Source organism: Nematolebias whitei, chromosome 2 (assembly GCF_014905685.2).
Source record: "Nematolebias whitei isolate Nwh7 chromosome 2, NemWhi1, whole genome shotgun sequence".
NCBI classification, from domain to species: Eukaryota; Metazoa; Chordata; class Actinopteri; order Cyprinodontiformes; family Rivulidae; genus Nematolebias; species Nematolebias whitei.
In genome coordinates this window covers 47,335,407-47,348,606 of record NC_056499.1, presented here as the reverse complement: position 1 = coordinate 47,348,606, position 13,200 = coordinate 47,335,407, and the positions used below count along the sequence as shown (strand labels likewise).

General features: G+C 40.3%; 2 protein-coding genes across 2 annotated transcripts in view; both read right to left on the bottom strand.

Annotated features, from left to right (window-relative positions):
- Positions 1-13,200, bottom strand: part of aph1b (APH1B gamma secretase subunit) — a 442,239-nt gene that overhangs the window by 300,330 nt on the left and 128,709 nt on the right. The gene's annotated exons all lie outside the window — the stretch shown is intronic.
- The window catches only part of otog (otogelin), a 192,152-nt gene that overhangs the window by 61,352 nt on the left and 117,600 nt on the right, over positions 1-13,200 (bottom strand). The window contains exons 20-21 of the mRNA XM_037692610.1: positions 7,729-7,905; positions 3,165-3,443 (exon numbers count right to left, since the gene is read on the bottom strand). Coding sequence (XP_037548538.1) covers positions 3,165-3,443; positions 7,729-7,905 — 456 coding nt within the window. The remainder of the gene's footprint in view (positions 1-3,164; positions 3,444-7,728; positions 7,906-13,200) is intronic.

The window sequence follows — 13,200 nt, the reverse complement described above, 5'->3', positions numbered from 1 at the left end:
TGCTTTCTCCACTACATTGCCAGATCAACTGCTTGCTTCCAGCCACAGTTATCCAGCGTACTCTCTTTGTTCACAGCTCTTTAATCTTGATCCACGTTTCCCTCGACCATGCTTTTTGCCTGTTCCTTTTGTGCTTCAGCCTTCTGACCTTGTTGATGACCTACGCCTGTTTTTGGCTTTTGCCCTTGCCTCTCCCTATCGGTACTGTCTCCTTTTCAGATCCCGTGTATGAACCCTGCTCATTCTCAACTACGTCTCTGGACTTCCCTTGGTCTCTGCAGTTCAGCATATCTGCTGGAGCACCCCGTTACAACAAGAAAGGTTAGTGTTTCACCAGACCATCTGTATTCAGATAACTACTTGTTATTCTGCCAAACACTAACCTTTCCCCTCTCTATCATTTTAGATACAGGTCCTACCACTGGATCTGAGACACCAGAAGCTGTTTATTTACTCCATAAACATTTTTAAAGACCTTTCTGAGTCTGTGTGTAGGATCCTCTACCATCAGATCTCTGACAGATTGATCTGGCCAAACATGGATCCTGCTCCGGATTCAGAATGGCGCTCTGGTGTGGAAGGTGCCATTGGTAAATTAGAGACCAGCATGAATGAGATCATGAACATGCTTAAGACTCTAATTCCTCACTCTAACTCTCAGGACTCAAACCATGCCGGCAGTCCTGCATATGCTGGAACCACGAGTAACCCACTCCAGGAACCACGGTTGGCTCCACCAGAACTGTTTTCAGGGGCACCGGACCAGTGCCGCCCGTTCTTAACACAATGTAAAATTCGTTTTCAGCTCCAGCCCTCATCCTTCCCCTCTGAATGTGCTAAGGTAGCGTATACCATTTCCCTCCTGTCTGGAAAAGCTAAGTCTTGGGGGACGTCAGAATGGCAAAAGGATTCAAGGTACTGCTACTCGTTTCATGAGTTTTCTAAAGAGCTGTACAGGGTTTTTGACCCCATCCTCCCAGAAAGTGAGGCTGCTCATAGACAGTTTTCAGTGAAGCAGGGAAAACGACGAGTAACTGAGTATATCATAGATTTTCATGCTATGGCTGCTGGTAGTAAATGGAATGAAGAGGCACTAACTGATGCTTTCTACCGAGGGCTTAACGAGGAGATCAAGAACATGCATTCAACCTTTATTTAGACAGGTAATCCCATTGAACCTCGAGGACTCATTTACAAGAGAGACCTGAAGAACAACCTGGCAACCAAGCGATACCCGGACTCACTGCAGGTCCTGGAGGATATGGCGACAAGGGTGGATCTGCGCTTGATGGAGAGATCTTGAGAATGAGCTGAGAGATCCAGCAGAGCCTCAAGACCCCTTGAGGAACCCAGAGAGGCGCCCAGACGGCTTCCCCTGGGATCCCCCTCTCCACCACATCCACAAGAGACACCACCATGAGAGGAGCCCATGCAGATGGGACGCAGCTGTCTTACTCCAGAAGGGCGTAAGAGGAGACGTTGGAACTGGCTGTGTTTTTACTGTGGCCAGGACTCTCACAACATCTCTAACTGTCCATTAAAAGGCCAGACTCAGCAGAGAAGAGGAGACTTCTGCTGAGTCAGACCCAGAATCCTTTTCACCTGAACACAGTCGAGTGGTCATTCCATATGTTGAGGGAGTATCAGAGAAACTGAGACGTTTATTTTCTAAACATAACGTCCCAGTGGCTTTTAAACCCCAAAATATATTACGGCAAAGACTGATTCATCCCAAAGATCCAGTCCCCCGGCACAAACAGAGTAATACTGTGTATGCTGTTCAGTGTCAGGAGGGCTGTGATCAGTCTTACATCAGGGAAACTAAACAGCCACTGGCCAAAAGGATGGCCCAGCACAGAAGAGCAACAACATCAGGCCAGGATTCTGTGGTCTACACTCATCTACAGGCCAGCGATCACTCTTTCAGGGATGAAGATGTTCACATCCTGGATAGAGAGGAACAATGGTTTGAGAGAGGAGTAAAGGAGGCCATCTTTGTGAAAATAAATCGTCCATCATTAAACAGGGGTGGAGGCCTCTGTGTTCAACTGTCCTCCTCTTACAATGCTGTTATTGCTAGCATCACTCAGTCCCCTGTGAATAGTAAACAGCCATCAGTGTGCTAATGATCCATCGTTAGGCTGATGGTCCTTCTTGATCACGTGAGCAGCTGGTTTTTGTTGTCAGCAGCAAACTGGTTGATCCACTCTAAGAAGGTGCTGTTTATAAGACTGAGCTGAATACAGCACCTCAGAGTGAGGAAGTCTTTCGGATGGAAGATGAAACGTTTCTACATTTTTTTGTTTGTTTTGCTTTGTTTTGTTTTTTGAATGTCCAGAGGACCAGATGTAACATTTTTAGATCTCTCATTTTGACCTGTTCTTTTCCGACAATTCTTTGTTCGGATCCACCAACTCCGTTCCTAAAAGTCCAAAGTCATCGCACATTTTTATTTTGATTATTGATTTAAAAAATACAACGAGAGGAAACGTTGCCCTTAGTCCGGTAGACCCAGTCTGTGGAGTGGATGTTTCAGCCACAGCACGCGGGGCGAACCAGCTATGTGCTACTTCGAGGAGCCCCTAAGTGTGGGTGTTTGTCTGTGTGTGTGTGTGGGGGGGGGGCAGATTGTCACATTATGCACAACGATTCTGCACGGAGTCCTTGTCTCCTCCTCCTCTCCAAATATTGTTCCTATTCAGCGGGGCTGCGCACTGAAAAACACCCCCTCTCTCCTCCTCTCAGACCCCGAAACAGAAAAGATCATTTATTCACCCGACAGAATCGTAGCTGCTCTATTCACACACAACCTGCTGTTCCTCTCCAAAATAGTAATTTTATTAAGTGTAAACAAATATAGGTAAATGTTGATGTATAACAACCTGTTAAAATACACCAAAATGGCATCTGTTATTCAAAATTTTCTGTGAGAGGACCCATGGACCCCCCGCACGCCCCGAACCCGAACTGGGTATGAAGCACAAGTTGTATAAAAAAGACATTTAAATTTTAATTGTCAAGGCTTATTTGCATTGTGACAGAAAACATATTGTGATTATTTATTACAGTGCATGATATTTCTCAGTTCAAATGCCTCCACTTTTGATACTGCTGTAGTAAAACTGAACTTTGTCACAATGCACGGCGTGTTGTGTTCTGCTGACCTGTCAGTCTGAACAGCGACGCCCTGCGGAAGCTGTAGCTGTGTCTGAATTTGAGGAGGTGGAGTTGGGGCAGCGTAGCGTGCAGGAAGAAGCCAGGCTTTGAATGTGACTCGAGCGAGTCATAGCCCAGGATCCAGGTGTTCCTGTGAATTACAAAGGTGGCGCCATCCCAGAATGCCTCGCTTTCCTCCCACTTGGCGAGCCTCACCTGGCCGCTGGGGCTCACGTGCAGGAAGTAGTTTGGTCTTTCAGCAGCCTCGAAGGAAACTCGTGATGAATCTGAAAAAATTAAATTAAATTTTCTGTCAGTTTTTGACAAAAGCAGCCACTGTCCAGTTCGTTAAAGTTTAATTTATCTTTTAACAACATAATATTAATAACTATGATCCCTCAGTTTACAGTTCCTGCCCAGTATTCTCAATATAATCTAAACATAGCGCAAGAAGTAAGGAAATTTGTATTTAGTCAAAATGTTAGAACAGAAGATAAAAGCTAAAATATAAAGAACAAAAGCTATAATGAAAAAAAAATATGTGGCTATGAGATAAAATGAACAAAATGTATAATGTTATCTTTTAGCTGCTGTTTTGTTATGAAGCACTTGTCAAACAGCTTATTTTGCTACTGACTCTTGTTTGAAGCGTTTGGAACCTCAGATCCCTGATACAAAGCCCTCAACAACCTAGCTCCATCTTATACTACAGATCTTATTCAAAAAGCGTTCAATACAAAAACAACTTGACTTTATTTGTAACAGAAGACGTTTCGCTCCTCATCCGAGGAGCTTTCTCAATTCAAAGAGCAGAGAGTGAGAGATACAGGTTATAAGGCTGAGTGAGATAAGACACACACACACATAAGACACACACACACATATATGTAGATTGGCAGTTCACGCCTAAAAACCTAAACAGTAGGTCTTTTGTTCCTCTAATTCACAGTCGAGGCTCCTCTGTTCCCATCAGGTGTGAAAACCGGCTGGGAATCTGTTTTAAAGTTGCATTATATGTTTTTGAAAGAGGAAATCTGAGGCCTCCTCCTCTGTTAAGAGACGGCTTTTCTCTTTTTACATAAATTGCTTCCTTCACCCCCCTCTCAAACCATCTGTGTTCTCGGTCCAGCCGAAACGTCTTCTGTTACAAATAAAGTCCAGTTGTTTTTGTATTGAACGCTTTTTGAATTCATCACGTCCTGGATGACTGAGAATCTTCACCAGCATACAGATCTTATTGTTCCATATTTTCCTAACAGAGCACTTTGCTCTCTGACTGCAGGTTTACTTGTGGTTCCTAGAATTTACAAAAGCAGAATGGGAGGCAGATCGTTGAGTTATCAGACTCCTCTCTTGTGGAACTAACTTCCAGTTTCTGTCTGTGAGGCTGACACATTGTCCAGTTTTAAGACTGGACTGAAGACTTTCCTTTTTGATAAATCCTATAGTTAGGGTTGGCTTGGGTTTCCTGAATTATCCCTTAGTTATGCTTCTATAGGCTTAGACTGCTGGAGGACAAACTGACCACATTTCCTCACTCTACTGCTGTCTTTACTTACTCTACTCTACCTGTTTGTATTTATTTTTATCTTAATGTGTTTTTTTAGTCTTTCCTCCTATAGGAAGTTCACTTACACCTATATCTGGACCTGTCATTCTGTGTTCGTTTCTCCTTTCTGTCCTCTCAAACCCAGCCAGGTGAAGGAGATGGCTGCTCATCCTGAGCCTGGTTCTGCTGGAGGTTTCTTCCTGTTAAAAGTGAGTTTTTCCTTTCCACCGTCTCCTTTGTGCTTGTGGATGATAGACTGCTACGAAGTGAAGATTCAATGAGTTTGCTGCTTCCTTAGATAGAGAACTTTACTAATTGGCTTTTTTATGTATGTGAATGTTTCTGTTCAGTGCCCTGAGACAACCTCTGTTGAACTGAATGAAAAATAGTTTATCAATCCTATATCTTCATAGCGGTTCCAAACTCTTTCCTTCTAGGTGACAAAGCTTTTCCCCACAGAGCGAGGCTCATCAGAGACAACCTTCAGAAGGATGGAATGGCCTGCCTTCAGTCCTGACCTCAACGTCGCTGAACACCTATGAGATCAGCTTGGCTGTGCTGTTGACCAACACAACTACATCAGCTGAATTGTGAGAAATTATTGAAAGAAGGAAAGCCATCTCACAGCAGTGTGCGACCAAGCTGATAAGCAGAGGAGGCGGAGGTGTCAGGCTGTTGTGACTGTGTATGGCTCAGTATGGCAAAAAAGTCAATGAGTTAGTCAATTTTGAGTTTTCTGAAGTAGCTGTGGTAGCCATCTTGATCCAAAATGGCTCCAAAAGTTAATCGGAGTTTTGTTCAGAGACCTCTTCACTTTAGGTCATGTGACCTCACTGTGGCGGCTAGAAGCTATTCAGAGTTCTGTCTGTGTTTTTCAATGAGAAAAATGTTCTGTTGTTTATTTGTCATATGTGCACGTTAATACAAGGTCAACAACACAATGAAATGTTCAGGACGAGAAGAACCAATCTGTCTCACTAAAAACAAAACAAATAAACAAGACATATTAAAGCATGCAATAATGGTACAAAATAAAGTACCAAAAAGTGAAAAAGAAATGTAATATTTACAAGGTCCAAAGGAAAAAAATAGTAAAACAACAACATAGTAGAATATAATGGTGCAAGTAGGATGAATTTGTATGAATAAGTATTTCACAGGTAGTAATATAAGCTTAAAATCACGATATATGTTGCACATTAACATAAGCTACAAGCTATAAGGTTATTGCACAGTTAGTGAGTAAACATGGAGAAGAATCATGATGGTAAGGTAGTGAAATACATGATACAGCCACGTCGTGCAGCAGCAATAAACATATTAGGCATCACAGATGTGGCTTGGTGCATTGTTATTGTCAATTGTTCACTATTATTATCAAGAGTTCAGTAATCTGACAGCTTGTGGATAATAACTGGCCTTTAGTCTTTTTGTACGCGATGACAGACTCCTGTATTGTCTGCCTGAGGGTAGTAGATGGAAGAGTCCTTGTGCTGGGTGGGTGTGGTCCTTAATGATGCTGCGTGCTTTACGCATACATCAGCTGTGGTCATAGTTGACAAGTCCATTTATTATAAGCAAGTTTGGGTTTGTTTTTTCTAAAGTCACTTGTAAATCTTGTTAGTCGCTGGTTGTGGGTTTTTTTTTTGGGGGGGGGGGCTTGTTTTGAACGTGAAGTTGCTTATTTGGGCTTGACTTTCTTTCTGAGTGAAACTAGTTTATTATCTCCCAGCTCCGCACAATAAAGCAAAATACGAGTGGTAGTAGGTAGTTTGTCCCGTCCATGCCCCCGTTTCCTGTTTATCACTCCCGCCCAAGTTGGCGAGGCGACAGGCGCACACATAGACATATGCAAATACATCTGTGGGTGCGCACCCCAAACACTCATACTCTGGCCGACCACTAGGGGGCTCTACTCACACAGAGATTTCAGGATGTTTTGTTTTTAAAAATATGTAGAAAAAAATTACATATGCAAAATGTATTTTTATCAGAGCTTTAAAGTATGTTATTCAAAGTGTTTAGTATAATTTTGCTGTTGTTTATGTGTAATGCCAGAATAAATGTTTATACTGTTTAAAAATGGCCTGTTTTACACAAGGTGATGGGTTGCCAGTTGGGCTCGTTTTGGGCTTGTTTTCATAGAGCTGGTTGCTTGTTTCTATCACGAGATCTGGCAACACTGGCTGTGGAAGATAAATGGTAAATGGACTGTACTTATAGAGCGGCTTTCTATCTTATTGAGACATTAAAAGCGCTTTACACTACAATCTGTGTCCTCATTTACCCATCCACACAGCACTCTACTAGATCTCTACAAAGCTAATTGAACAAATCATTCTAAAGAGACTAATCAGTGCTTTATCACATTCATACACTGATGGGACACACATCAGAGGCTATGAGGGGTTCAGTGTCTTGCCCAGGGACACATCGGCATGTGACTGCTGGTGGATTCGAACCCCCAACTCTTGCATTGGAGGACGACTGCTCTAACCACTCAGCCACAGTCGCCCCTAAGATGTCCTGGATGGTGTGGAGACTGATACTAATGGCATCTGTGTTTATAACATACATCATCATGGTAACTCGAAAAAACAAAAAAAGTAATGACACACATCACAAGTCAAGCTGGATGTTTTGATTTAAAATTTTTTTGGGGGGACACATTGCAGTTTGAGTCATATTAAAGTTAATAAAAGAGCAAGACCCTTTTCATGTGGATAATAATAGGTGGCTGACTTTCTAGGCAGTCCTCAAATACTTGTTTTCAGAAGCTAAGAAAAGTGTTTCCAGTGTAACAAAGCGCAGCAGAATGTCTGCTCCTGTGCTTTCATCAGTGACAGCAGCTTGTTTCAGGTTTGGCTTGATGTCAGGATGCTTTAAAAGTGATTGACAATGTGATGTCTCAACCCTTTTTAAATTAATCCCTCTCCCTCATTGGTTTTTAGCAGGACAGCTCAAGTTCTTCCAAACCCATGACATGCTAAAAAAAAATGCTAAAAAACTTACAATGAACTCACCGTGTGGCCGAGTTCTGCTGAGGCCCGGTGTCATCATGAACTGTGAGAGGATGCCTGCAGCGGTGGTAGTGCTGCTGTTGGCCTGCTGAAGAAACACGAAGCCGCTGGACCTGCTGGCTGACAGCAGAGTCCTCTGGTCCCTGAAGGTGAAGAGCCTGAATGGACCCTTACCCAGAACTGCAGACAGGAGGTCGTGTTAGTGCTGCACAGACGCTACAGCAAGTCAACTTTATTTATAAAGCACATTTAGAACAGCAGCTGTCACCAAAAACAACTCTCATCCAGATCCTCACAGTTTCACAATAAACTGATTTTATTTGTTTTAATGGTTTTTTCCTGCAGATTGATATGCTGTAACTTTATTAATAACTATTACAGATTTATAACATTATTGTACAAAATAGCAAAATGTTTTTGTTAAACAGTTGTTTTCTAACACATTTTGAAATGCACCCAGTTATGGGAGAAAACTTTAAAAATACTCACACGTGTATTATTTGGGTTAATTTTTAAGGTGTTTCCACATTACACGTACAGACAAACAAAACTGCATTTTCTTCAAGTTGTAGGCAGAGTCTTGTGAAACGAAGATGATTCTTTGTTACTGACTCCAGAAAACTGTTGGCATGTTCGTGTTAATTGAGGAGAATATTTTAAACTTGTGAATTCAAATCTTTTGTGATGGCTGACAATAAGAATGATTTATTTCGACTACGAGATCATACCCACTCTGTTAAGACTTCTGTTGGTTATCATGGAGACGTGAGTCCAGCCACGTCAACGTGTGTGTTTTATGACGTGCGCGCTCATGAACCTGGGGTTCTGTTTTGTCTGATACTGAAACTCAGGGTTTGATTCTGTCCATCTTCTAAACAGCATTACATTTTATTTCAGTTTCTTTATCCCTTTATTTTTCCTTTAATAAATGCTGCAAAAGACAATTGATTTGTTAAATTCTCAACTCCACCATTACCAGTCTACAGTTCTCATGTCAGCTTCGTGTTAAAAGTGAACATTTAGTAGATGAGAACTCGCTTTAGACATCAAATAATGTCCACATTTCAACTAAATACAGTAAATAAATTAAACTCCAGATCTCTGCATTGTAACTTCTTAAATCCAACAAATCAGTTCCACAGATGCAATGGCACTTTCACAATAAAAGCCCCTCTGCAGTCTCGATGTCGTGCAGTTCAAGTTGTAATTTCAAGTTGAATTCTGTTCTTCATGACATTGCAGAGGTAGCTTGTTCTTAACACAGAACATGTAAGATTTGATTGTGAAAAGTGTTTGTAAAAAGGACTTATTATTATTTTTGCTTTTCCCTCGCCACAGTGAGTCATCCTCCTCCATCTCTGTCCTCTGCATCCTCTTCCTCACTCCAACTACCTCCATCTCTAACTGCATCCATATGTCTCCTCTTTGTCTTTTTCCTGGCAGCTGCATTTATAACATCCTTCTACCAGTGGTGGACAGTAACAAAGTACATTTACTTGAGTACTGTACTTAAGTACATTTTCTGAGTATCATTACTTTACTTGGGTATTTGTGTTTTTTGGGAACTTGAGACTTTCACTCCACTACATTTCTATGAAGCTTCTTGTTACTTGTTCCTTTTGGCTCAGCTTTGTAATCTGCTGTTGCTGTTTTTCTTTCCTGAAATGCAGTCGGCCACTTGTTGATTCAGGTTTTACTCTGATTCATCTGTGCAGTCACTTACATTGTTTTGTAAGCTTCTATGTTAAGTATGGCAGTACTTTCAGTTATCGGTGTTACTGTTTCCTTTCCTGTGTTAAGTTGTTGCTGTCGATATATGTAATTTTATACGCAAACAATGTGGTGTATGAATACTGAAGCTGAAGAAAAGACTAAATGTGCATCAACTTTTAGGAGTTCCATGACTTTCCACAAACATGTAAAATGCAGGAAGTTATTATTTGTAGTTTCCAGGTTTTATTAAGGCATGTGGTGTTAGAGTGGTTCTACATGTCGCCACATTTCTGTAAAATCACTCAAAACAATACAGCAATGTACTGATATTAGAAAATATCATTTGTACTTTTAAATACTTGAGTATTTTTAAATGCATGTATTTTTGAATATTTAAGTATTTTCAAAAGTAAATACTTCAGTACTTTAACTTCGGTAAACTTTTGACTGTGCAACTTATACTTGTAGTTGAGTAAGATTTGACTATGAGTATTAATACTTTGACTTAAATACTAGAATTGAGTACTTTGTCCACCACTGCCAATATACCTATTTATTGTTCCTCCTCTGGACATGTCCAAACCATCTCAGTCTGGTCTCTAACTTTATCTCCCAGTTGTTCAACCTGTGCTGTACCTCTGATGATCTCATTCCTAATCTTCTCCATCCTTGTCACTGCAAAGCAGAACCTCAACATCTTGATGTTATAACTGTAGTGAACTAAGCCTCAGGTCAAAACCTAACCCTGAGGACCTTCATGGGACAGGAACTGTTATTTCATTGATTTGAGTCCAGAAATACAAATTAAGCTCATCCAGAGACTTTCTAAGTGTGTCCTGTACTAATCAATTCAAAGAACACTCTCTTTTTTATATTATCATTACTATTTTACAATATCTTGATAATCAAAGTGTGTTTAGTTCAAACCATTTTAAATGTTGAAGTGAACTACTCATTTTAAATCAACTGTGAAACAGTATTAATGATTTTTTAATCCTCATTCAAAGTAGAAATCAAGTTAATGTCTGTTACAGAGTAATCATGCATTTTTTGATCTTCTGTCTGAAATGAGAAGGAGTGATGTCGGTCAAAAGTTGGAGACAGTCGCAAACAAGTTTATTGGAACGAACTGTCATGTTTTTAAACCTATCAGACAGAAATAAGAAACTGCTGGCACCTGTGGTCTGTCATCTCGCCTAAACATTTCTCTGTCTGTTCCAAAAACATTTCTCTGTCTGTTCCAAAAACATCTCACTGTTTTTCTGACTTGTAGTAACCTCTTACATCACTAAAACCACACCCCTGTTGGTTCTTTCAACCAATCAGGATTTCCCAAAAAGGGACCGGAAGCGAACTCTTTAAAAAGTCGACACTTCCTAGTTCTAGTTCAAAGTTCTGGGGAAGAACAGAAGTTCTGAGAGCAGAACTGAACGAAAGTTCTGAAGGGCTGGAGTTAGTGGGAGTTCTTCCGAGTCTCGTGGGGATTATGGAATCTTCCACATCTGAGTGGAACTCTGACGGGCTCACAGCTCGTGTGAGTCCACCCGGGAGGTGAGCGTGCTGTTGAACGAAGTACCGTCACTACTCCGGACGTTTCTCTGCTATCCTACGGAGACGCTGAAATGGTAGCGTTGAAAGAGAACTCTACACCGAAGCTGAGGTATCTTCTGCAAGGTAAAGAGTTGATTTCCACTACCGAAGTGTACCGAGGGGAGCTGGGTCGAAAGGAGGGTGCCGTTCGTTATCAACACACTTTTCCCTCATCCATTTTCTCTCCATTTAAACTCCTTCATTTTCCCATCTTTAAACTTCTATCTTGCCAGTAATTAATCCAGATATCTTCAGAAATGTCTGTTGTTTCAAAAGCTGCAAGTGAGATATCATGGCCGTATGATTTCTCATTGCAAAGCTCATTAATTAAGCTGTGTTAATTGTAATCAATCTGCCAATTAATGTAAATGTGTGATGTGTTTTTAAATCGTTTAAAATAAACGACCCACTGTTGTTGGTGAGTCAGAAATTTAACCGCGTCTCTGTCCACATTTACTCCACAAAGCATGATATGACTTAGTCCAGAAAAATGAAAGAATCCGTTTAAATGAAGGATAATATCAGACGCATATTATCTCATTACATAACTGTAATTTCAACAACAAAAAACTTGGGTGAAAAATGTTTAAATCATGAATAAATCTCTATAATCAAAGGGAAAAAAAATCTAGATTTGTGCTTGTTGGATTTTAGAACGATTTGCAGAGTGGAGGTGTGTGTCTTACATGTTTCAGTTGTTTGGTAAATAATTTAGGACTAAAAGCTTTTTAAGTTTAGCTGGAGACTGAAAACCAAATGAGGGCAACACTAACACATGACTTTGTAAAGATCAGTAACTGCTCATGTGGGCCCTAATATGTTGTGAATAATTACTTTAAATGTGTATATGTTCAATGCATTTTCCACTTAAGGATGTTGGTGTTATTTTATCAGTGCAATGCATTCTGGGGAAATGGTGTAAATAGATTACAGTTGATATTAAAACACAAGGAGTCAAAGATAATGTGTAACAAAGTTATATTTTTTTTATTAATTTCTATGCCATTATGCACAGTTTATGGGTTGAAATGCTTAAACGTGGTCAACTTGTGATGTTTATTATATTAGCTCTTGGGCTAACACTAGTAGCTTTGGAGCTAACCCAAAACAGTAGTTCTGGATTTCAGAGTCAGAGTCAGAGATTTTTATTGTCGTTCGCACCACGTGTGGTACATGTTTTAACACAAAATCTAAAATGCTAAAGGTGAGGAGCATGTTTCACAATTCAGCTTTGCTATCCTCCATCCATGAGGCTGCTGTCAGGCATGTGCACACCTGGTGATTAATGTGTGGATGCTGTGTTGTGTGCTAAGTGTTGTGTATTGCTCTGTGGTCCAGGTGGAATAGTTTGGCTTTACATTAGCCATAACACCCTGCAACACAAATTAGGACAAGTGGCAGATAATGGATGGAAAAATGCTTAAAGTGACAAAATTATCTTTAAATTATTTTATTTTATTTAAAGTGTAACACACTATTATAAAAGAGAATAAGCAGCGCAATAGTTAAATGTTTAGCACTGTTGCCTCGCAGCAAGAAAGTCCTGGGTTCAATCACTAGTTTGGACCTGGGTCTTTCTGAGTGGAGTTTGCATGTTCTTCTCGTGTTTGTGTGGGTTTTCTCCAGATACCCACAGTTTCCTCCCACAGTACAAAAACATGCATGTTGGACTGCCTTCAGGCTCAGACCTCTCTTGTAAAAAAGGTCTGTGATCTCAGTAGGATTTGCCTGGTTAAATAAAGGTTAATAAATATAAAAAGTTTTCATCCTGAAGCTTATCACAATCAGCTTGTTGTGAAAAGCAGAGCTGTAAGTAATATAAGCTCTCGCTTCAGGTTAGTATTTACAAGCAGCAGCACAAGCATTGATTCTTCTGTCTGAGCGTCTCTTCATGCGTTCAGTCTTCATGTCATTCATGAGTCTTCATGAGTCATTTCTACATTCTCCTCTCTGTCCACGAACTCTGGTTTTAATAAAAAAAGCTCATCATCAGACATGGTCAAAAATTAACTTGCAAGCTGGATGAAGTTTAACCAGAGCAACCGATCTTTGTCCTCAATTGCATTGCAGTTTAAAACACGGTGACAATAATTTTATATATATATATATGTATATGTATATATATATATATATATATATATATATATATATATATATATATATATATATATA